Consider the following 26201-nt stretch of genomic DNA (forward strand, 5'->3'; position numbering starts at 1 on the left):
AAAAACCCGTTACTCACTAGATTACCCATTTATTACAAAGGACATTGAAGGATACAAAACAACAGCCAGGTGAAGAGATACGTAGGGTGAGTTCCCGAAGCAAAAAGCTTCTGTCCCCGTGGAGTTTGGGGCCCAGCACATGGATGCATTCTGGTTCACAACCTGGAAGCTCTCTGAACCCCCGTCCTTTTGGGTTTTTATAGAGGCTTCATTACAGAGGCAGCATTGATTAAATCATTGGCCATTGGCAATTGATTCAACCTCCAGTCCATCTCCCCTCTCTAGAGGTCAGGGGTAGCACTGAAAGTTCCAACCTTCTAATCGCATGGTTGGTTCTCCTGGCAACCAGGTCCCATCCTTAGGTGCTTCCAAAGTCACCTCATTAACATAAACCTAGTTGGGGTGGCAAGGGGCTTGTTATGAATAACAAGACACCATTTCACCTTTATGACTCTGAAGCATCTTCAGGAAATGAGGACAAGAGACCAAATATTATGACAAAAGATGCTCCCATTGCTCTTAGCACTCAGGAAATCCCAAGGGTTTTGGGACCTGTGAGCCAGGAACGATGGATGAAGACCAAAATATGTATTTATTATAAATCACACTATCACACTAGCCCAACCTTGGATGTTGAGATTTTAGCTGTACAGTGGCTGTACAATTTCGGAGTTTACTTACAGAATTAGAATGATCTTTAAAAAAAATCTAGAGCAGTCTTTTGTGTAATTATCAATCAGAGATGATATTCACAGATTCTGATAAAAATACGACTCTCCAACTAATGTGACCATGTCTACAGGCAACAGCGCCGGCAGCCGGGGAGTGCTGATTTGTAAGGATGTGGCCATGGAACTCCTGGGCCCTGCTGTCACATACAAAGTACATAGATCTTTGGCATGCAAAGATTTCCTGGTCTTGGTTTCACTAAGTTTCATGTATCTATTCAAAGATCCATGACACACATTGTAATTTACAATTTTCAAGGGGCATTGTTCCAGTCTCGGGTACTTGCAGCTAGGAGACGAGAAGACCAGAGCCAATGGTAGGGCACTCCTCCTTTTTTTTTTTTTTGGTGAGCAAGATTGGCCCTGAGCTAATATCTGTGCCACTCTTCCTCTATTTTGTATGTGGGATGCCACATGGCTTGATGAGTGGTGTGTAGGCCCACGCCTGGGATCTGAACCCATGAACCCTGAGCCGCTGAAGTGGAGCACGTGAACTTAACTACTACGCCACCAGGCCAGCTCCTGGGAACTCCTATTTTAATGTAGCTATTTTCTTAGTTCACATATTACCAGTAACTGAGATGCTCTTTGAAAGTTTCATGAAACTATGCACTGTGACAGGACTGCCAATTTGGGGATACAGAAGGTACTCAGATACGTCTCTCCAGAACGTCATGGGTTGACTTATCAACATCCTAATAATTTGCACATTTCTTTATCAGCACTCATTCTTAACGTTGACCTTGGAACTTTCTGCAGTAGTCCTCGAAGTGACTGGCCTGGGAGTCCTTGTTTAACGTTCTGAATTGAGTTTGATGTGTCCATGTTCTTGTTGAGCCTCTGGTAAAAAAAGGCTCTGCTTAAACCTGCTGACTGGAAAGAGACGGTCCGGCGCTTTAGGGACTCTCGGAGTTCTCTGGGCAGCAGGCACTGAGCTAAGCACCTTGTGAATGTTCTCTCACTCGGGTCGGTATGTGAGGAGGTGAAGGAGGCACTGTTATCACCTCCACTCCTGGGAGGGAGAGAGGCCACCCAGTCTGGGACCAGCCAGTAAGATTTGAACCCAGGTGTACCCGACTCCACAATTGTTAGGCGTAGATCACCTTTGGAAGAACTGCAACCCCAATCTTTCTTGCTCTCTGCTTGTAAGAAGTCATAAATCAATACCCATCAGGAGCCTGACACTTGCAAACCTTACATGTATTCCTCTATTTGTTTGCAATCGCTGCTGGAACAAATTACCACAAATGCAGTGGCTTTAAACAACCGTTCCTGCAGGTCAGAGGTCTACTGTGGCATGGCAGACCCTTTACACAGGGGGTCAGCCGCTAAAATCAGGGTGCTGGCCAGGGCTGCAGTTCTCATCTGTGCTTCAAGGCCCTCTTCCGGGACTGCTGGTTGGTGGCAGAATTCATTTCCTTCTCCAGTCTTCCATGCGGCCCTCTCTACCTTCAAGCCAGCAGTGTCACCTCGAGTCCTTGGAACCTGCCGCCAGCTTCCTCTTCCACTTTTAAGGGCTCGAGATTACACCGGACCCACCCAGATATCCGTATTTCAGAAACCTAAATTACATCTGCAAAGTCCCTTTTGCCATGTAATGTAAACTATTCACAGGCAGAACAGCAGGGGACAGAAGGTTGGAAGGTCATGGGGGCCCAAATTCTGTCTCTTAGAACCTCGCGTACTACGGACCCCGAAACAAAACACCCCTCCCTTCAGAAGCACATCACCTACTCTGCCAGGTGTTCAAGCAGTTACGGCGGTTAGACCGGGCCTCACGTGAACATGGATTAACTCCATATTTGAACATTAAGAAACGCTAGTTAACTAACTGGTAGATTACGCAAAGGCCGATTTTAAAAGGGGTGGGTGGTCTTTAACTTTGACACAGTTCATGTTGACCTCCTCACTTACGAAACAAAAACCATGAAATGGATGCTTATTACACCCCTTCCACCCACCATGTTCTCACCCTTCCAGTGTCTGGAAGTCCCCAGACTCACTACACCTTCACTCAGGGGTGGCGGTGTGGACCGACACTGCAGCAATGTGGTTTACCCAAAGGGACAAATAGAATGTGCACAAAAAAGTGCTCTGAAATTACTTTTAATCAAAGCTCCTCTTAAATAGATGAAGAATCTTGCTTAAAATCTGAGAAAAAAAAGTCCTTATTCAGCACATTCAGCCTTGATTCAATTTAGCACATATCCTAGTGACATCTTGTTTCACTAGATCATCAGAATCTCTCAATCATTTAATATAATGACACGATTTGGTCTAGGAACACCTTCTCTTCTCTAAGAAGAAACAACAGGACAAATAGAGGGAAAAAACCAGCAGGCAAATTAGGGCCATCCCATAGATGAATAAATTATGTGATAAAACAGAGTAAAATATTAATTGTAGAATCTAGGTGGTAGGTATAAGAATTATTCACTGTATAATTAACTTTTTTGCATGTTAAAAACTTTTCATGGGCTGGGGCCAGCCCAGCGGCGTAGTGGTTAAGCTCACGTGCTCGGCTTCAGCAGCCCGGGGTTTGTGGGTTCAGATCCTGGGTGCAGACCTACACACTGCTCATCGTCATGCTGTGGCAGCATCCCACATACAAAACAGAGGAAGATCGGCACAGATATTAGCTTAGGGCCAATCTTCCTCACACATACAAATAATAATTTTCATGGGGCCAGCCCTGTGGCCTAGTGGTTAAGTTTGGTGCACTCTGCTTTGGTGACCTGGGTTCTTCCCAGGCATGGACCTACACTACTTGTCAGCAGCCATGCTGTGGCAGTGACCCACATACAAAATAGCGGCAGACTGGCACAGATGTTAGCTCAGGGCCAATCTTCCTCAGAAAAAAAATTTTTTTTTCATAATAAAATATCAAAAAAGAACCATCACACCATCAACAAAATGAAAAGGCAACGTACAGAATAGGAGGAAATATTTGTAAATCATCTATGTGAAAAGGGGTTAACATCCAAAATATACAAAGAACTTCTACAACTCAACAGCCAAAAAAAAAAAAAAAAAAAACCCCAAAAAACCAACAAATTAAAAAATGGGCAGAAGATCTGAATAGACTTTTTTTTCAAAGAAGACATACAGAAGGTCAACAGGTGGTACATGAAAAGATGCTCGACATCACTAAGCATCAGGGAAATGCCAATCAAAACCACAAGGAGACAGATATCACCTCACACCTGTTAGAACAGCTATCATCAAGACAACAGATAACAAGTCGTGGTGAGGATGTGGAGAAAAGGGAACCCTTGTGTACTGTTGGTGGGAAGGTAAATTGGTGCAGCCCCACTAAGGAAAAAAGTATGGAGGTTCCTCAGAAAGTCAAAAATAGAACGGCCATATGATCCAGCAAATCCACTTCTGGGTATTTATCCAAAGAAAATGCAAACACTCACTCTCAAAGATATTTGCACCCCCATGTTCACTGCAGCATTATTCACAGTAGCCAAGACATGGAAACAACTTAAGTGTCCACTGACGGATGAATGGATAAAGAAAATGTGGTATATATAATGGAATAAAAAAAGAATGAAATCTTGTCATTCGTGACAACATGAATGGACCTGAGGGCATTATGTTAATTACTGCCAATCCTCCTCTTTTTTGCTGAGGAAGCCTGGCCCTGAGCTAACATCCGTGCCCATCTGCCTCTACTTTTATATGTGGGACACCTACCACAGCATGGCTTTTTGCCAAGAGGTACCATGTCTGCACCCGAGATCCGACTGGTGAACCCCAGGCTGCCAAGAAGCGGAACCTGTGAACTTAACTGCTGCGCCACTGGGCCAGCCCTGCTACATTGGTTTCTAAAAACTACTAAAACTTCACACAGGGGTAACTGTGGGTCCTCTCAATATGAAACTTCAAAGTGTGTGCAGAGATAACTCAATCAAAATTTGAAATTTTCTTCTTATCTTGCTTTGTAAACCGAAGAGCAAAAGTTCTTTATAGAATTCCAGATGCAGAAGGAATGATAGGATATCACCCATTGGCAACCCTTAATGGACTCTCAGATCTGGGCAACGATAGCTAATGATCATTAGTTTTAGCTTATGACAGGTAAAACTCTTAGAGGAAAAGCTGACAGAGAACTTTATAAGGGATGGAGTGGGCTGGCAGCATCCAAACCTACCATCAGTCTTAACTCTACAAGATGAGAGACAGGAAGGCATTAGGCGCTCCCCGACAGGGAGTATAGAATATCACCTATGAATTATTATTATGAAAAAGCCAAATGGAACAAAAACCACTCCTCTAGACCTGTCGGCATAAAGGAAATATAAGGGACAGAGAAAAAATGTTAAATACCATTAGGATGCATTCTGTAAAATCCACATTTAGAGAGAATTCTATAGGACAAATAGCTCAGTTTCTTCAAATATTAAATTACAAGAAAAACAAAGAGAAGAGAAACTTCTAGATTAAAAAGAAACTTATGAGATATCAACAAAATGTAAGATATAGATCTTCTCTGGATCCTGATTCCAACAAATCAACTGTAAAGACCTAAGAGACAGGGGCCAGCCCTGTGGCCAAGTGGCTAAGTTCACGTGCTCTGCTTCAGCGGCCCAGAGTTTCACAAGTTCGGATCCTGGGCACAGACACAGCACCGCTCATCAAGCCATGCTGAGGTGGCGTCCCACATGCCACAACTAGAAGGACCCACAACTAAAAATACACAACTATGTACCTGGGGCTTCGGGGAGAAAAAGGAAAAATAAAATCTTTAAAAACAAAACCCCAAAAACAAAGAGACAATCAGGGAAACTTGAATACTGATTGGATATTTGATATTTATAAAACGTGTCAGCTGTCTTAAAACAATGGTATTGTGGTTATGTCTAAAAAGTGTCCCATCTTTAGAGAGACACACTGAAGTAAGGAGACATGAAAACAATTCATACCTATAACAGGATTCAAACCAATCCACTGGGAGGAGGGCTCAGGTGGGGATACAGATAAAACAAAACTGACCACAGGATAACTGCTGAAGTTGGAGGATGAGTACACAGGGGTTCATTATACTATTCTCTTTATTTTTGTGTATTTTTGAAAATTTCCATAATAAAATAAGTTTTTAAAATGAGAGTTTTGTTTTGATAGTATTGTATTATAAAACATTAAAAGCTTTCCTTTTTTAATGAAGACTTCCAGGCAGAAAAATATAATTTTCTGATGGACCATTAATGAGTACATTAACTTAAATCTTACAATAGTTACTTAGAAACTGACAAAGAAAATAACTTTTAAATTATTGTACAAATTACTGAATATTACTGTATCAATAATACCAATAAAAGTTGGAATTTTAAGCCAAAAGAAGAAAACTGATGAATTTAACTTCAATTCTATATAGAGTGTGGGCTCTGGAGTCAGCCAAATCTAGGTTTGTATTCTAGCACTGCCATTTTCTATCGACTAGATAAATGTTTTCTGGCAAACCATTTACCCTCTCTGAGCCTCAGGTTCCACATCTTTAAAGTGGGGGTAATAAAATTTCTTGATCAGTAAAACACTTAGCACAGGGCTTGCCACACAGTAAGTACTCATTAAATAACTAAAATAATTCTGCTATCCTATTTCATCAATTCTAAATGCACACATTTTCATATTCTAACATCTCTAAAATCAGGATGCATATCATAAGTGATGGTGTATCATGGTTTAATTGGCAGAGTTTTTCTTTCTTTTGTGGTATGTAAAATACTGACGCATACTACAAATAGATAGCATCTGAGATTCAGTACACTATGGTAACCATCATGGTAAAGCCATATTCCCAATTTCTGCTTTAAGATTGTTCTGAATATATGATAACCAATTTGAAATTTAAAAAATTTCAAAGGATGAGCAAAATATTTCCAACACATCACAAACAGAACAGTTTTGAGACAAATTATTTTTGTAAAAAATGGTTTATCAATTCCATTTTTGTATAAAACACATGGGAGAAATCTAGCCAATCAACACACAGCTGTTGCCACATGAAAAGGTACTTTTATCAAACTTCGAGTCTAAGAACGTACAAATGTTTCTTTTATGATGTCTACAGTAATTGTCTATGCTTTTCCATTTAACTGTTTTAAAAATTCCACATATCCCCATTATTTCTTCTGTCTCAGTTACAGTACAATGACGGGGAGGAAGAGGGTTGGTTAAAACAACTCTCTAAGCAGTTTTCTGCTGTCCCTTCTTTCCAATTAGAGACTTGTGGATGTGAGGGATCACACCTAGAATGAAATGAAAAGAAAGAGTATTATTAAAAAAACCTTTAAGCTGGCCATATCTTATACTTCAGTGCCTCAACCAAAAAGAGCAATTATACAAAGAATGAAATTTACTTAAGTCCTCTTTCACATTCTGATCCTGTTAAAAAGTATTTACATCAGGACTCCCCTCTCTTTAGAGGGGTTTGGGAACCCCTCTAAAACTGTATGTAAAATGGTATGATTTAATGTTTTTTGGAGAGGAGTAATCATAGCTTTCAAGAGGTTCTCCAAAGGTGATCCAAAAAGGATTAAGAGCCACCAACTTATATCCCATCTTCACCGATCTGGACTCATCTGACTTTCAACATTAATCAATTTCTCAAGATCATTTTTCAAACATAGTTTACAGGGTATGAGAAATATCTTAAACACCAGGTTTTAAATATCATATATGAAATTTAAATAAAGAACTTACTAAAATAAAAATAGCACTGTATATGGCTACAAGGAGAAGAAATATTTATGAATCATAATGAAAAGAAGCCTAGATGTGTAATAGATTTAACACTTAAGGAATTTAAGTTTATGTTTTATAATTGGCTATTCAAATGCATTAAATCACTGATCCGAATTATATTTTAGTTAGAAAGGCCAACAGCAATCTAGGTTGAAGAGGTAATTAATACATACCACCCCCAGCTATGGTAGCCTTGATAAGAGAATCCAACTCTTCATCACCGCGGATCGCAAGCTGCAAGTGACGCGGAGTGATCCGCTTTACTTTAAGATCCTTGGAAGCATTACCTGCCAGCTCCAGCACCTACAAGGCATCCGTGAGAGCACATCAAACAAAGAGTGAATGTTTAAGGATTCGGTGTAGACTTGCAATCATAGCTAAAAAGATCACTATAGACTCTGTACATAAAACACACAAAATACATAAACCAATAATACATTTTTCTTTTTCATATTTCTATAATGCCTTTATAGAACTCTCATTACTTCATTTGACCCTTTCATATTCATTGTCTGCAAGAGCACTAGAGACTTGAGAAAAAAACCTGAAAACCTACCTCTACAGAAAGGACAAGGGATAATACTATCCTTTAGCCAAGATTCTAAATGTGAACATCTAGAAAAATCATGTATTTTTTTTTTCTTTTTCTTTTGAGGCAGATTAACCCTGAGCTAACATCTGCCACCAATCTTCCTCTTTTTGCTGAGGAAGACTGGCCCTGAGCCAACATGCGTGCCCATCTCCCTCCACTTTATACGTGGGATGCCCACCACAGCATGTCTTGCCAAGCAGTGCCACGTCCGCACCCAGGATCCAAACTGACGAACCCCGGGCCGCAGAGAAGCAGAACGTGTGAACTTAAGTGCTGGGCCACCGGACTGGCCCCTATGAGAGTTTATTTTTGCACTGCCCTTAATGGTTGGAATTTATCTTAGTACTGGTAGCAAGTTTAAAAATATAATTAAAATAATTTCTTATTCAGAGTTTTTAACATCACTGAGCCCTATAATCTGTAGGCAATAAGCTAAAAGCCCTACTGGGAATTTTCAATTAGAGGAATCTCAAAGTCCCAGCTGGCCATAAAACTGCATTTTTAATTTATTTTTTGCCTCCATAGTTGAGACTGTCCATAATTCAATGTTAAATCTCCAATGGGACACAAATGACTTAGTGAGGCTAATGAAATGACAGCAATGATAATTAACATACAGGTTACACCTATATCTTTCAGCCTAGCTCTCAACCATATCTTTCCTGAGTGAGAACTCTTCCTTTGTTTCTGCTAGGTTGGCTATCTCTACTACTAGACTTGCTTACTATCAAATTACTTCTCTGGCTTGGAATGTAGCTGAAGGAGTTTCATGGCTTTCCATTTGTTTTCCTTAAGAGGGGCTGGGATGGAGGAAGTGATGGTCCATGACCTAAGAATTACAAACTCGTACTCAATTAACTTATCTTCCTGAAATGTCAAACTGAACAGATACAGCATTTTACACATACAACCATGCAGAGAACCAGAAGGACTGATTGTCTTTTACCAAATTTCATATCATCATATTTGTGATTTTTTTTACATATCATCATACTGGCAAAACCTTATCCCACCCCAACTCTTCATTCACTAAGAAGTTATGTTGTAACTTCACAAATATCACATTCATTACATACATACTTCAGAGTTAATTAGTAGTACAGTATTTAAATTATTTTACACTCCTTTGTCATGTCACTTAAATATATGGATTGTTGACTCTTGCTTAACTTTAAAACGAGTACACCAAGGTTCTTTTTGACATTGGTACTAGGTAATAGGCTGATAAGATACATCTAAAACTGCTATTAAGGAAGCCAATGAGCATATGCGTCTTTTTTGTTTCAAACCCATATTCCAAGGGTTTCAGCCATTTACAGTCTAGGTCACCTTTTAGATTCCCATAGATGACAGACATTTTCCCCACAAACCTCAGCAGTGAGGTACTCCAGAATTGCAGCACTGTACACTGCAGCAGTGGCACCGACCCTTCCGTGGCTTGTGGTACGAGTCTTCAAATGTCTGTGGATGCGGCCCACGGGAAACTGAAAGAGACATCACCCAAACGGGGAAGCATGAAGAGTCTTAACACTGCATTACTGAGTGTAATCAAAGGTTGCATAATGAGTAAAGCATGAAATAAAAAATTTGGTTACAGATATTAGAAGCCAAACTTATTTGGCAATTAAGAGTTTCCAGGGCCTGTGTGTTATGCCCTAGTAATCAGCCTAATATCTTCATGCCTTTTATCCTGCTAAGCAGAGAATAAAAGTTTAAAAAACAAGAACCACCACAGGGTTTTATGAATTAATTTCTGCATAATATGGAATGTCATTATAAAATGAAGAGAAACTATGCTGTGCAGCCATCAACTGCATATCCCACATGGCCTAATAACTGTATTGTATCTAATTAATTCCTTCACATAACAGCCTCATGTGACTTTGAACCTCCACCACCTTCCTTGGGCCCCAACTCTATTCTTCTTTCCTCAGTTTCAAGAGGTGACCTGATAGCTAAGAAAAACCAACAACTATTCTCTCATTATGACTCTTTCTCCTTTCTGAGAAGAAGTACTTGCTCACTTCCAAGGTATCCTAATCCTCCTTGTCTGTGCCCTTGACTGTCCCCCATCAACTTTCTTACAGACCTTCCTCACCCTGTTACTGCTCCAGCATTTCAACAGCTCCAATTATTACTTCCTTTCCACTGGCTCCTTTCCTTCTGCACACTTCACTTAAAATTTCTCCACATGTCTATGGCAACTGCTTCCAGTTACAGTCCAGATATCTCCTTTCCAGCACAAAACTTAAAAGCAAATCCTGAAACCCTTATTGTCACCCATTTTCTCCTAATCCAAACTTAGCTTCTGTTAAACACCATTCTTAAAGGCCAGTGGTGACATTTTAATTATGGAACCTATTAAACACTTCTAGATTGCATCCTTAAGGAGAAAAGGCACAACTTTTGTTGCTGTTGTTTATACTCCTTCCCTAAGTAATTCTGAGCTCCCTAAGAGCAGGATCCATGCCTTACTCCCCCTCAGCATGCTCAGTGACTGGCATGTTGTCTGACACAAAGAAGGACCTCAAAAACCATTTCTTCTTAGACTGCAGAGATTACATAGAATTCTAATAGTAACTCTGATTCCTTTTCAGTCTTTCCTTTCTCTGACTCAAATACCATGTGTTTCTGAGGCATCCACCAATGTCTTTGTGTTTCTTTCTCATGCTCTACTTAGGAAACTCATCCATAGCATGAACTGCCAATTTTATATAAACGATCTTAAACTTGTAATTCTTTCAATCACCTCTCTTGGAAAGCTGGACTCAAATCTACAACTTTTGGACATTTTTACACAGATATTTTGGTGGAACTTCAAAATGACTCCACTGAAATTTATTCTCTCATAACTTGCCTCTACTACAAACTCCTCTGTCCTTCAGGTTCTAAGCCTTAGAGAAACCTTTCTTTGACTTTCCTCTCAACCCTATATCTCTCCTCCCACTTTCTGGGAGCACACACACACCTTCTATTCTTTTCATCCCACTCCGGTTCAAGTATGTATCTTATTCCTAAACACCGCAATAGCCTCCATCTGTCTTCTATCTCCTACTTCAAATTAAGGACATTTCAAATAAACTCTAATTAAGATTTACATGATGTTCTAAAATATAGAATGTACCCATAGAAGGTAAGTTGCTGTCCCCCTTCTTTCAGTACCACCTGGATCATATCATCCTATTACTCAAAAACTTTCAATGGTTCACCACTGCCAAGAGGATAAAATCCAAACCCTACAGCCTGGCCTTTAAACTTTCCTGTTTAAAAAGTGTCTCTTATACGTAGGGAATAATTTTTACTCAGCCAGAAAATTTTGAGTTTGTGGTTTAAATTTGCAAATATATGAAATTTGAAAATATTTAGTGTTTTGAGCATATCACTCAGTCTAAAACTGAAGCGACTGGGGAAATAATCAATGGTTAGTTCATTATTCTATCCAAAATTCTATCTCACCCTGTAAGTTAACATACTACTACCAATACCTCTTCAAAACAAAAACCACAGCATACTCACTTTGATATGATACAATGTATAAAAGAAACAGGAACACAATTATAATCTAGAAATAACAGATTTTAAGAGAGCAAAATCACCAAATTAATTTAAGATCTTTCCATAACGTGTTCTCATTTGGAAGAAGAGAATACAAATTAAAAGACAGATGCTTTATGATTTAAATTTTGACCAACTAATCTCATTATTAAAGGTCAATAGTACAAGTACATTTTTGCAATTAATGGAACATCTATGGATCATGAATTACAACAGTAAAGAAAATAATTTAATAGTGAATTATGACAGCATGGATACATCACCTGTAGCCCAGCTCTCTGTGAGCGAGACACTGCCTTAGCTTTGGCCTTCCCACTGTCCTTTCCAGCTTTGCCTCCAGCCTAAGTGAAAAAAAGCTCCAGATGAAGAGTTGAAAATGCTATTTCAAAAATATTCAGAAAACAAAATTTCTTCTAGTTTTATGTTAGGTGTTAAAAAAAACAATCTGGGTTATCTCCTTCCTCAATTTTAAATATATGTGTGTTATACTAACATTTGCTAATTTATACAAAAATCAGGTTGGAGCCTGGCCTGGTAGCGTAGTGGCTCCACCTCAGAGGCTTGGGGTTTGCCGGTTCGGATTCTGGGCACGGACCTCCACACTGCTCATCAAGCCATGCTGTGGTGACATCCCACATAGAAGAACTACAAGGACTTACAACTAGGATATACAACTATGTACTGGGACTTTGAGGTGGGGGGTGGGGGAAGAGGAAGATTGGCAACAGATGTTAGCATGTTAGCTCAGGGCCAATCTTCCCCACACACACAAGAAACAAGCTTAAAAAAAATGAGGTCAAGGGGCCAGCCCCATGGCTGAGTGGTTGAGCTCCTGCGCTCCGCTGCAGGCGGCCCAGGGTTTCATCGGTTCGAATCCTGGGCGCGGACATGGCACCACTCATCGAGCCATGCTGAGGCAGCATCCCACATACCACAGCTCGAAGGACCCACAAGTAAGAATACACAACTATGTACCTGGGGGCTTTGGGGAGAAAAAGGAAAAAAATAAAATCTTTAAATACAGTCACCACCTGATGTACTTGGAGTTAGGATTTAAAAAAAAAAGAAAAAAATGAGGTCAAACCTTAAATACTTATTTAAAATGAGATTTAAAAAGAAAATTTGAACATATTTCTCAAATTTTAGACTGAAGAATCTTCATTGAGTCAACATAACTTTTATGCTGGAAATATTACGTAATGAAATAATTTTTTTGGGTGTGAGGAAGACTGTCACTGAGCTAATATCTGTGGCCTTCTTCCTCTATTTTGTATGTGGGATGCCACCACAGCATGGCTTGATGAGTGATGTGTAGGTCTGCACCTGGGATCCAAACCCATGAACCCCAGGCTGCCAAAGTGGAAGATGCGAATTTAACCTCTATGCCACTGGGCTGGCCCCTAAAATAATTTTTTACAATGTCAACATATATAATTTCCACAGAAATATTCAGAACTTTGCTCTCTGGGAGGAAAAAAAAGCACCTTAAAAAAAATTTAAACATAGAATTATCATATGCTCCAGCAATTCCACTTCTAGGTATATACCTAAAGAACTGAAAGAAGGGACTCAAAGAGATGTTTGTACACCCATGTTCATAACAGTATTAATCATAATAGCTAAAAGATGGAAATAGCTCAAATGTCCATTGTGTATAAATGGATAAACAAAACGTGGTGTATACGTGCAATAGAATAGTATTGAGCTGTAAAAAGGAAGGAAATTCTTGATACATGCAACAGCACGGATAAACCTTGAAGACATCATGCTAAGTGAAATAAGCCTGTCAAAGAAGAACAAATATTGTATGATTCCACTTACATGACATTACGTAGTTAAAATCACAGAGACAGAAAGTAGAATTGTGGTTGCCAGAGGCTGGGGAGAGGGGTGGAACGGAGAGTTATTGTTTAATGAGTACAGAGTTTAACTTTGGGAAGATGAAAAAGTTCTGGACACACTGGAAGTGATGGTTGCAAAACAATATTAATGTACTTAATGCCACTGAATTGTATGCTTAAAAATGGCCAAAATGGGGGCCAGCCCAGTGGCCCAGCGGTTAAGTGCGCATGCTCCGCTTCCGCGGCCTGAGGTTTGCCAGTTCGGATCCCAGGTGCTGGCGTGGCACCGCTTGGCAAGCCATGCTGTGGCAGGCACCCCACATATAAAGTAGAGGAAGATGGGCACGGATATTAGCTCAGGGCCAGGCTTCCTCAGCAAAAAGAGGAGGATTGGCAGCAGGTGTTAGCTCAGGGCTAATCTTCCTCAAACAAACAAACAAAGGCCAAAATAGTAAATTTTATGTATATTTTATAATTAAAAAAAAAAGACCTTCAAACTTACACTAATGGGGTTAAACGAATACGATTTCAAGTCATAGAAAATAAATACTTCTCAAATAATCTTAACATTTACTAATAGGATATGGTATATAAATGCAATGGAATATTATGCAGCCATTTCAGCAAATGAGGTACAGATATGTGCTGATAAAGAACAATCCACAAAACACATTTCTTCGTGAAAAAGGCAAGGTATACGCAAGCGGAGTGAGCCTTTGTTTATGTAAAATGGGGTATTACAGAGTGTGTGTACACACACATTTCTAGAAGGTGACACAATAAGGTAGACAAGTTATTTGCCTCTAGGGAGGGAATACTGAAGATCTGTATTGAGAGGGAAACCAATGTTCTCTTTTGGACTCTTTTGCTTCTCTGTCTGATTTTACCATTTAAATCTATTATTTCTTCACTGAAAAAAAAACAACAAAGAAATTAGTTTACAAGAATGGCTAGCTGTGTGAAGGTCTATATTTTTGAAGTAGAGGGTAAGATATGCAACGGCACATCCCCTTTGTAACACTTTTCTTAAAATTTTTTTTAAGTTAAAAGTCAACTGTACATAGTCTCTTAATTGTCTCTCTCAGTTGACTTAATGTTCCTCTCTCAAAACCACATTAAAAAAAAATTAAAGGCCTTGGCAGGCATTAGAAGCAGGAAAAAAAAGCCTAAGAACTAATTCGTATCTCTTTCTTACCTTTAATAATTTAGCAAGAGAGACTGATTTAACACAGAGAACTGAGAATCTCTAGATTTCCACCAGGATGCCCCATATATTTTAAGAATTTCTGACCATATTGCTACAGAAAAAAAGATACTGCATAATTTTTTGATATCTGAGGTCAGCTCGAGTAACAATATATTCCCACTTATTCCTCAAATAAAGCAATCTTTTCAGCTGTATTTGCTCTGGTATAAAACTTTTAAAACTTCTCAACTGGTGTATGAGTCTAAAACTATCATCCTGGTGTGTCTCTATGACTGCATTATAAAATAAGAACTAGTTATCAATTAAAAGCCATCAACTGCAAAACTCACTAGGCTTCCCAATTTACTCTTCTTAGGCAATTTTATCCTTACTCTTTCAAATCCATATTTGTTCTTTTATCTATTTGCTTTTTAAGGACAGAGACATGAAATCAGCTTTTAAAAACCTCAACATATTAAATGACTATATCCAAGGTTTTTGAGACTCCAGACACATTACTTACACTTAACAAACTTCTATGGTGTCAAACCTGTATGAGTATAAAACTATACAGTAAATGAGTATTTTCTTTTCATAACTCCCTCAAAACTGCGCACAGGCTCCCAACCTGCACATTCATTTTAGTATATCTGATGGCTGATTGAGAAAAAAAATACAAGCGCTACAAAATTTTTCATTCTAAGAACTGGTATTAACTAAGAATTTATTTATTCTAAGAACTGGCGTTAACCTGGTCCAAAATATATCTATAGAGAGAACTGGAGCACATTTCATACACAACAACCTGAAAACTGGATACCAAGATACTTTCATACTAGCCTAACAGACACAGGCTCACTTCCCCTCAAGTTTAAAATCTTAAAAACAAGAATGACAACTCGACGCCTCCTACCTTTCTAGCTTACTCGAACGCCTACGTATTTTCAGCTCCTGGTACAGGGAGACCCCGTATGCAACATGTCGCTGCAGAGTAAACGCGCGACACCTTAAAACCAGCAAGGATCACGCAAATCGTCAGCTCGAGAAGCCAGGCTCCAGAGTCGCTGTCACCGGTGCCTCGGTACGGGCACTGCACAGTGATCGCACTCCAGGTCACAGGGACCGACGCGCTCGTCCCTAAGCGCTGGCCCCGCTCTGAGCCTCGAGACTGTCACACATCCACCCGCTCTGCGCGGCTCGGGCTGGGCCCCGCGCGACGCCACCCCACACTCGGGCGCCCTCTCCTCCTCTCAACTTTCCAAGGGGCCGAGCTCGCGCTCTCACGTTTCGGAAACGCCGCACTTTTCTTCCCGAGCTCTGCCTCAGGACCAAACCCCGCACAATTCAGGACTCAAAGTCGGTCGCACGGGGCGCGGAGGTGCTGCCGCACCGCCAGGGCCGCCCCGGCCTCGGCCCGCTCCCCTCGCTTCGCCCGGGCGCCACGGAGAGCAAAGCTGGGACCGCGGCAGCCCCGCCGTCACCGCTGCCATCACCGCCTGACGCGCGCCCGCCTGACGCCCGCCCCGCCGTCACCGTCGCGCCTCACGCCCGCCGCCCCTCACACCCGCCGCCTCAACAGGTAGCGGCGTCGCCCAGCTATCGCCGCCCGCCCACCCCGGCCGCCCAGGCACCCTCACCATGGTCTTGGCTGCTCCCGCCCTCGCTCCCGCCGAGCCGCTGCCGCCGCTGCTGCCGCTGCCGCCGCTCCCGGAGCACCGACCGCCGCCGCCGGAGCCGGGACAATAACCGGGACCCGCCTCGCGCCGCCCCGACCAATGCCTGCTCGCCTTGCTCGTTTGAACCCCGGCGGCCGCCCAATCGGACGCCTCCTTCTAGCCAGACCCCGCCCCTTGGCACCTCCTCCCTAACGGCTGTTTGTTTTTGCACACGGCACGCGGAGGCGGGGCCTCCAGCCCCAACACGGCCGCGCCTGTGCGCGAGCAGGGGCGGGGCCACGCTCCGCTCTCTGCCAGTCTCCACGGCCCGAGTCTGACGAACGGAGGGACTGACCAATGAGGGCAGACGGCTGGCGGAAATCAGCCAATGAGAACATCGCCCGCGAGCCAGGGAGGCGGGCCTCCGGGAACGACAGCGGGATTAGTCAATGGTGAGGCGATTGGCGGTGGCGATAGCTTTCCCGCTAGTTCTCGGCGTTGGCTCTCGGGGTTCTGAGAGCTGTTTGGGAGGAAACGGTTGTGGGGTGGCTTTTCGCGGCGGGTTTTCACAGACTTCGAGGGTTTTTTTCGTGCTAGCTGGGACTCGTCTCGTGGCGGGCACTCTTCCCGGGCAGCGGCCCTTTTCCTCAGCGCTTTCCCGCCGGCGTTAGGTTAGCCGTGAGGACGCGCAACGAAAAGGGAGAGAAGCTCTGAAATGGGGTCAGCGTCCCCGCGGCCGCTGCGAAGCGGAGGGACTGCGCGAAGGCGGGCGTGGCCGGCTCTCCCGCGGGCTGGCCCGGCAGGGTCCCCGCGGCGCCCACCCCACGGCTGGGACAGCCCGTCAGCCCCTGGACCGCACGGCCAGCGCTCGCCGGCGCCCAGGCCCGGGTTCCCGGGTCTTCCGACCCGTTGCAGCTTTCTGCCTTTCCCTCTTTCCCCGGTTTCGTCCACTGTCCGCGCCAGGCCGCGTTCGGGGTGCCAGGAGCCGGCAGTCCACGCGGGGGTTGCGAGCTAGCGGGGTTTTCCCAGGCTGGCATTTCACAAATGTGTCACCAGCTGGGCAGATCCTGTCCCAAAGTGTGAATTGTTTTCTTTCTGACACGGAGGAAGCAACGCGGGGGATGTGAGTTTGAGGAGAGGAAGGGGGCGAGCTTCCAAATAAGAGTTTGGGAAAATGAGAGTGAAGGTGTAGACGGGTGTGAGGAAGGAGGGGCCGGTGAGATTGGAGGCGTGGAGCAGTGTGCCCAGATTAACGGAAAACCTGGCAACGAGGGAGAGGAGTTATGAGTTAATTGAGGATGCAATGACCATTGTGAGTTCCTGCCCCTCCTTTCGTGTTTCTGGCCTTAGTGAACGAAGTCTAAGAGACCTACCAAGGCATCTACCCGTGGATTTTTCCCTCGGCAAATCACCGGGCGCCTGCTGTTTGCAGGCACTGTCTTAGGTACTGGCGATTCAGGGGTTAGCAAAATAGACCTGTCCTTGCCCTAACCATCCTCTGCAGCAGGGGTCAGATGTTAACATGCAAAGGGTGAATTATTAATAAATACAAGTGTGTGGAAGGAAAGGAGCAGGGTGCTTTGAGAGAGCAGCAGAGGGAACTTAATTTAGATAGGGCGGGCAGCGGTCTAGGAAGAAAGAGCAAGTACAGAGGTCTGTGAAATGAGAAAGGCTTGTCACTATGAAGGGACTGAAAGAAGGCTAGTGTGGGTGCTCAAATTCTGACCAGATCCTTCTTACCACCTCTACTTCCTGAATATCTCAAATCTGGCTTTTTTTTGGCCATGTCCCCATTGTCCTACCTCCCGTGACTGGTGGATGTGGGATGACAGTGCCCAGCTCTTTTGCCTTAATTTGGGACATCTCTGAAGGGCCAGTCCAACTCCAGAGTTTCCTTGTGATTGACACCGATTTGCTCCAACTACCTTCTATCTCTACTCAGTCCTGCTTCCTTCCTTTTCTCATAGTGATATTGCAAAGAGCATTCCTCACTAAACTTCTTGAAGGTACATCCCTGTGTTAGAATCTGTTTCCTGGGTAACCTGACCTACGACGATGGCTTTCCTCCGCAAAAATTTAGTCAATTTTTGAATGGGCAATATATTCACGTGTACAAAATTTTAAAGGTACTAAGAGTGTACAGTGAAAAGACTTCCCATCCCTGCCCCACTTTCCATTTTAGCTCTGCACAGGCAACCAGTGTTGCCAGTGTTTTAGCCTTTTGGAGAGGAGAGCCTTACTGATTACTGTACATAGATTCCAGGTGTTTTTATGCCTGTGTTCAGTTTTAAATTCCCTTTTAACGTTACAATACTTCAAAATATAAAGCCTTTAAGATACAGATCTTTTGGCCACTCTTGGAAAGGACAGCCAAATTCTTTTTTTTTTTTTAAAACATCCCTGGAGGTTTAGGCCAGATCCCAGTAGCAGGGCAGCTACTTCTGTGAGCCAGAACCTGCCTGGTTCTAATGAGGGCAATCAGGATGCAGTATCCAGCTACCTACACACAGCTTTGTGATGCTGAGGCTGGAACTCTGCAAACATTTCTGCTTTGCCTTCTGCTTCCCTGCTAGGCTTTGCCAATAAGGGGCACTAGAGGGAAACTGCAAGACTGAAGGAGAGAGAAGGGACGTAATCTGTTCTGTCTGCTTTCTGTTCCTCTGAGCATCATCCAAGCAATGCTGCTTTACTCTGGCGGCAGCAGTTCCTTCAGGAGCAGCAGCTGAGTCAGTTTTTCCAACACTTGCAAAACCAGCCTCCTTACTCACTCCCTCCCGCCTCAGCAGCACCAGCCAGCTCCTTCCTCAGAGGTTTGAGTTCCTCTAAGTTTTTAAGAATTTCCCCTTGTTTCCTCAAGGTAGCTGCTAGGTGTTAACCTCCATGACACCTTAGACTTCTCTTTTTATCCTTTAGCAGCTACCAATTTTATATCTGGTTAACAATACCTTATAGTAATTCTCTTTGTGTAGATAACTGGTGTGTTTTCTGGAAGCTTAATGGACCTTGAGGATAAGAATAGGATACATATATTTCTAACTTTTTATTATGGAAAGTTTTAAACATATACAAAGGTAAAGAGAATAGTACAATGAATCTGACGTACCCCTCACACAACTACAGTGATCATCAACTCATGGCCACTTTTGTTTTATTTTATATTCACATTTCCATCTGCCCTACCCCAACTGGATTACACTGAAGCAAATCCAAAGTAAAGGGAAAGGGGCAAGAGATGTTTTTACAGGAAAATAGTTTCCTCACAAAAACCTTGGGTCATCTTGAATTTGTACAATGTGTGTTTACCTATTTAAACAATAAAACAAAAAGAGCAAACTAAAAGCAAGCAGAAGGAAAAAACTAAAGAATAGAGAGGAAATAAATGAAATAGAGAAAAAGAAAAATAATAGAAAAAAACCCAATGAAACCAAAAGTTAGTTCTTTGTAAAGATGAACAATGACGAACCTTTAGCTAGACTAAATAAGAAAAGAAGATTCGAATTACTAAGATCAGGATCACTACTGACCTTAAACAGAAATAAAAGGACTATCAGGGAATACTTTTGAACAACTGTGTGCAAGCAATTAAAATAACCTAGACGAAGTGGGCAAATTCCTGGAAAGATAGTCAAAATCGACTCAAGAGGGGCTGGCCCTGTGGCTGAGTGGTTAAGTTCTCGTGCTCTGCTTGGGCGGCCCAGGGTTTTGCCGGTTTGAATCCTGGGCGGGGGCGTGGCGCTGCTCATCAGGCCATGCTGAGGCGGTGTCCCACATGCCACGACTAGAAGGACCCACAACTAAAAATACACAACTGTGTACTGTGGGGCTTTGGGGAGAAAAAGGAAAAATAGAATCTTAAAAAAAAAAAAAGAAAGAAATAGAAAATCTGAATAGACCTATGACAAGTAAAGAAATTGAATTAGTAATTAAAAATCGTCCTATAAGGAAAGCCCAGTCTTCATTGTTGAATTCTATCAAATGTTTAAAGAATTAATACCAAGCCATCACAAACACTTCCAAAAAATAGAAGTGGAAAGAACACTTCCCTATTCATTATATGATGCTAGTATTACCCTGATACAAAAATCAGACAGAGATTAACAGAAAAAACAAAAAACCCCACAGACCAATATCCCTTATAAATATAGAAACAAAAATCCTCAACAAAAACTAACAAAAATGATTCAGCAACGTATAAAAGGGGTTACACACCATAACCAAGTGTGATTTATCCCCGGAATGCAAAGTTAGTTCAATACAGGAAAATCAGTGTACTACACCATATTAATAAAGGACAAAAATTACACGGTCATCTCAATAGAGGCAGAAAAATTAACTAAATCCCACACTCTTTTATCATAAAAACGCTGAACTAGGATTAGAAGGGAACTTCTTCAACCTGATAAAGGCCATCTATGAAAAAACTCACAGTTAATATCATGCTTAATGGTAAAAGACTGAATATTTTCTCCCCAGATCAGGAACAAGATGAGGATGTCTACTCTTGCCACTTTTATTCAGCATCGTGCTGGAGCTTATAGTAAGGGAAATTAGGCAACAAAGAAATAAAAGGCAACCAAATTGGAGAGGGAAAGTAAAGCTATCTTTATTCACAGATGACATGATCCTGTATATGGAAAATCTTGAGGAATCCACTAAAAAACTATTAAAACTGATAGGTGCAGCAAGGTTGCAGGATACAAGATCAATATACAAAAATCAATTGTATTCTATACACTAGCGATGAAAAAACTGAAAATGAAATTAAGAAAACACTTCCATTTACAATAGCATCTAAAAGAATAAAATACTTGGGAATAAATCCCACCAAAGCACAAGGCTTGCACTCTGAAAACTACAAAACATTGGTGAAAAAAAATTAAAGATCTAATCGGAATCCCAGCTTACTTCTTTGTAGAAATGGACAAGACCATCCTACAATGCATAGGGAAATGTAAGAGAGCAGAATAGCCAAAATAATCTTGAAAAAGAATGAAGTTGAAGGACTCACACTTCTCGATTTCAACTCTTGCTACAAAGCTGCAGCAATCAAGGCGATGTGGTGCTGACATAAGGGTAGACATAGATCAATGGGATAGGGAGAGTCCATTTATGGTCAGTTGTGTCTTGATGCAAGGGTGTCAAGACAATTCAGTGGGCAAAGCATAGTCTTTTCAACACATGGTGCCAGAATCTCTGCTTAAAGAGAATTTTCTTTTTTTTCATTCATTCACTCACATAGAAAATGGATTGCCAGGAAATGCATTAACACCTAACAATGAAATATTTAGGGTGATGAGGTTATTTGTACATTTTGGTTTTTTAATACTTTTTGATATTTTCTAAATTGTCTTCTTTGGCTATGTGTCAGCTCTACAAATACTTTAGAAAAATGGTATTTAAAAATATTTCAATTTTACAAGTGGAAGAAGTAAAATGTAGAATTAATGTGATAATAGAATAGATGATTACATTTTTCAACAATTTAAACTCATTCATCCTTAAAATTTGTGGGCCTACTATATGCTAGACATTGTGTTAAGTACTTAACTGCTTTTCATACATACTTTTTAATCCTTGTAACAGAATGCAAAGTAGACTCTATTATCTTCATTTTATAGAGGAGAAAACAGATTCAGAAAGGTTATGCGAGTTATTTTGAGTCACATGGCTGGTAGGTGACAGAACTGGGAGTGAATTGCGGTTCTGTCTAGGTATAGGCCCATGATATTCCCACCTCCTGCCTTGAAAGCTACACACAGATATAGACGTGCTTTTGTACACTTGAGCTTCCAAATGTGGTAATCTTTTGTACTATCATGCTTCTAAACATCTAGTTATCCTTTATACCTTTTATACCATTTACCATCCTTTATACCATTCACTTCCAGTTTATTCACGATAAAATGAGAGTCCTGGGAGATTAAATAAATTTTGGTGTACCCATATTATGGAACATTATGCAACTTGTTAAAATGAATGAGCTTGACTTAAATACACTAAGACGTCAAAGATAAACCGTTTCGTGAAAAAAAAACCAAGTTGTGGAATAATGCATATAGTATAATTCAATTTATACTTAAATAGATAAACTCCAGATGATAGGTATGAATGTACTTCTGTGAATGCTTAGAAAAAGGACTTAAAGGCTTTACATTAGGCTGCTGACAGTAACTACCTCCAAGAAGAGGAGTAGGGATGAGAGGATAAAGAGGATGTTCACATTCTGCTCTGTGTTCTTGGCTGAATATTTTACAATAAGAATGTTTTATGTAATATTTGTGTTGTAAAGTGCAAGAGACTGAAAGTGTGGTGTCTAAACCAGTCTGACTATTTTTCTTATTGAATATAGAACAAAACACTATCCATAGGGAATCTAGCAACATATCAAAAGTTATATATGCATTTACATTTTGATGCCCAAGTCCCTACTTCTGCAAATCTATCCTATAGCTATACCTTTTATCCATATGAAATGATACATGTACAAGGTTATTTTGGGGGGCTTTGTTATCAATAACAAAACTGGAAACGATCCAAGTGTCTGTCAGTGGTTCAATAATCCAGTGTATATACTCAATGGAATATCATCCAGCTATAAAAAGAAATGAGAAAAATATCTATATGTCGATGTAAAAATATCTTCAGGATATATTAAGTGAAAAAAGTGTTGAATATTACATACAGTTAGATTTTGTGTAAGAAGGGGAGAAATAAAAATGTACACTTATTTTTCTTAAATTTGCTTAAAGAAAGATAAACAAGAAATTAATAAAAATGGTTTACTAAGGGTAATGTGACTATATAATTTATCTTCTAAACTAGGACACTTGTGAAAGTCAAAGGGGGAGCTAAATATAAATAAATTTATATAATTTTTGAAGTATTTGTTGATAAGTTTGAGGATTCTATAACATTTATATACATTCAAACAAAAATTTAAAAAACATTTAGTTCTCTGAATAATTATTTTTGGTACTCATTGACATATTTTAAGTAGTTTCTTAGCCATCTCTGTCTCTAATATCGCGGAGTTGGTATTTTTTTCTGAAGAAATGTAACTGTTAAGTGGTCTTACTTTTATGTTTTCCATAAAATTGCCTGCAATCTTCTTTAAAGTTGCATTCTATGGTTAATACATTTGAAGTTGTTGACACCTTTGATTGGCTCTCAGTGTAGACTGTAATTTTTTTTTTCTTTTGCTGAGGAAGATTCACCCTGAGCTAATATCCATTGCCAATCATCCTCTTTTTGTATGTGACCCACTGCAACAGGATGGCCACTGACAGACGAGTGGAGTAGGTCAACTCCCGGGAACTGAGCCTGGGCCACCAATGTGGAGTGTGCCAAACTTAAACTCTGGGCCACCGGGCCTGGCCTAGACTGTACAATTTTTGATTGAGCAAATACTTTCTTTAGAGAGGCATCTTAAAAGAGGAAGTTCTGCTACATGACAGATATTTTCAATTCTCAATTCTAATTATTTTCATATTGAAATGTATAAACACTTCAGCCCAAATCTTTTCACAGTCACAATCTTTTGGCTTTCCTTCAGAGTACCTTTCTTTTTTTCATATGGATGGCCACAGAATTTTTACTTCTTTTTTTATTATTTGGGTAACATTTATTATTATTATAACATTATATACATTTCAGGTGTACATCATTATATTTTGATTTCTGTGTAGATTACATCATGTTCACCACCCAAAGACTAATTACCATCCATCAGCATACACATGTGCCTAATCACCACTTTCACCCTCCTCCTTCCCACGCTTGCCCTCTGGTAACCACCAATCCAATCTCTGTCTCTATGTCTTTGTTCGTTGTTGTTTTTATCATCTATTTATGAGTGAGACCATACGGTATTTGGCTTTCTCCCTCTGACTTATTTCACTTAGCATAATACCCTTGAGGTCCATTCATGTTGTCACAAATGGCCAGCTTTTACCCTTTTTTATGGCTAAGTAGTATTCCATTGTATATATATACCACATCTTCTTTATCCATTCATCCCTTGATGGGCACCTAGGTTGCTTCCAAGTTTTGGATATTGTGAATAAAGCTGCGATGAACATAGTGGTGCATGTATCTTTATGCATTTGTGTTTTCATGTTCTTTGGATAAATATCCAGCATGGAACAGCTGGATAGTATGGTAGTTCTATTCTTAATTTTTTGAGGAATCTCCATACTGTTTTCCATAGTGGCTGCACCAGTCTGCATTCCCACTAGCAGTGTTTGAGAGCTCCCTTTTCTCTACATCCTCTCCAACACTTGTTATTTCCTGTCTTGCTAAATATAGCCATGCTGATGGGGGTGAGGTAATATCTCATTGAAGTTTTGATTTGCATTTCCCTGATAATTAGTGAAGTTGAAAATCTTTTCATGTGCCTGTTTGCTGTCTGTATATCTTCTTTGGAGAAATGTCTGTTCAGATCTTTTGCCCATTTAAAGATAGGGTTGTTAGTTTTGTTGTTGTTGAGATGCATGAGTTCTTTGTACATTTTGGATATTAACCCCTTATCAGATACGTGGTTTGCAAATATCATCTCCAAATTGTTAGGTTGTTTTGTTTGTTGATAGTTTGCTGTGCAGAAGCTTTTTAGTTTGATGTAGTCCCATGTGTTTATTTTTCCTATTGTCTCCCTTGCCTGGTCAGACATGGTACTTGAAAACATGTTGTGAAGACTTATGTTGAAGAGCACCCTGCCTAAGTTTTCTTTTAGAAGTTTCTTGGTTTCAGTATTACATCCAAGTCTTTAATCTATTTTGAGTTAGTTTTTGTGTATGGTGTAAGATAATGGTCTACTTTCATTTTTTTGCATGTGGCTGTCCAGTTTCTCCAACACCATTTATTTTGAAGAGACTTTCCTGTTTCCATTGTATGTTCTTGGCTCCCTTGTTGAAAATTAGCTGTCCATAGATGTGTGTGTTTATTTCTGGGCTCTCGATTCTGTTCCATTGATCTGTGTGTTGAACCATCTCTGCATCCCTGGAATAAAACCCACTTGATCATGATGTATGATCTTTTTTTTATTTTTATTTTATTTTTATTTTTTTTATTTTGTATAATTTTTAAATTTTTTAAATTTTTATTATTTTTTTTATTAATGTTATGATAGATTACAACCTTGTGAGATTTCAGTTGTACATTTTTGTTAGTCATGTTGTGGGTACACCACTTCCCCCTTTGTGCCCTCCCCCCAACCCCCCCTTTTCCCTGGTAACCACGGATCAGATCTCCTTATCAATATACTAACTTCCACCTATGAGTGGAGTCATATAGAGTTCGTCTTTCTCTGACTGGCTTATTTCGCTTAACATAATACCCTCGAGGTCCATCCACATTGCTGTGAATGGGCCAATTTTGTCTTTTTTTATGGCTGAGTAGTATTCCATTGTGTATATATACCACATCTTCTTTATCCAATCATCAGTTTCTGGGCATGTAGGTTGGTTCCACGTCTTGGCTATTGTAAATAATGCAGCGATGAACATAGGGGTGCAACGGACTCTTGAGATTTCTGATTTCAGGTTCTTAGGATAGATACCCAGTAATGGGATGGCTGGGTCATAGGGTATTTCTATTTTTAACTTTTTGAGAAATCTCCATAAGGTTTTCCATAGTGGCTGTACCAGTTTGCATTCCCACCAACAGTGTATGAGGGTTCCTCTTTCTCCACAACCTCTCCAACATTTGTCGTTCTTGGTTTTGGATGTTTTTGCCAATCTAACGGGTGTAAGGTGATATCTTAGTGTAGTTTTGATTTGCATTTCCCTGATGATTAGCGATGATGAACATCTTTTCATGTGTCTATTGGCCATATTCATATCTTCTTTTGAGAAATGTCTGTTCATGTCCTCTGCCCATTTTTTGATCGGGTTGTTTGTT

The 26201-nt window shown here is 40.7% G+C and overlaps 1 protein-coding gene and 1 long non-coding RNA gene across 2 annotated transcripts in view; one reads left to right on the plus strand and one right to left on the minus strand.

The window, feature by feature from the left end:
- Window positions 1–6648: 6648 nt before the first annotated feature.
- On the minus strand, window positions 6649–16417 carry H2AZ2 (H2A.Z histone 2). The gene is made up of 5 exons (XM_023639021.2): window positions 16290–16417; window positions 11889–11966; window positions 9441–9554; window positions 7652–7781; window positions 6649–6982 (listed from the first exon to the last, which is right to left on the minus strand). The coding sequence occupies exons 1-5, from the start codon at window positions 16290–16292 to the stop codon at window positions 6921–6923; spliced, it is 387 nt and encodes a 128-aa protein (XP_023494789.1). The 5' UTR covers window positions 16293–16417; the 3' UTR covers window positions 6649–6920.
- Window positions 16418–16530: 113 nt separating this feature from the next.
- The window catches only part of LOC138923712 (uncharacterized), a 40705-nt gene continuing 31034 nt past the window's right edge, over window positions 16531–26201 (plus strand). Inside the window, exon 1 of the long non-coding RNA XR_011437734.1 lies at window positions 16531–16759. This is a non-coding gene — a long non-coding RNA (uncharacterized lncRNA). The remainder of the gene's footprint in view (window positions 16760–26201) is intronic.

This window comes from Equus caballus, chromosome 4 (genome assembly GCF_041296265.1).
Source record: "Equus caballus isolate H_3958 breed thoroughbred chromosome 4, TB-T2T, whole genome shotgun sequence".
Classification (NCBI taxonomy): domain Eukaryota; kingdom Metazoa; phylum Chordata; class Mammalia; order Perissodactyla; family Equidae; genus Equus; species Equus caballus.

What these genes read in the sequence shown, in the direction of transcription:
- H2AZ2 (XM_023639021.2), bottom strand. An exon ending in TGGAGTACCTCACTGCTGAG is followed by an intron (nt 7,782 to 9,440) that starts GTTTGTGGGGAA and finishes GATGCCTTGTAG; the next exon opens with GTGCTGGAGCTGGCAGGTAA. An exon ending in GGCTACCATAGCTGGGGGTG is followed by an intron (nt 6,983 to 7,651) that starts GTATGTATTAAT and finishes ATTTCATTCTAG; the next exon opens with GTGTGATCCCTCACATCCAC.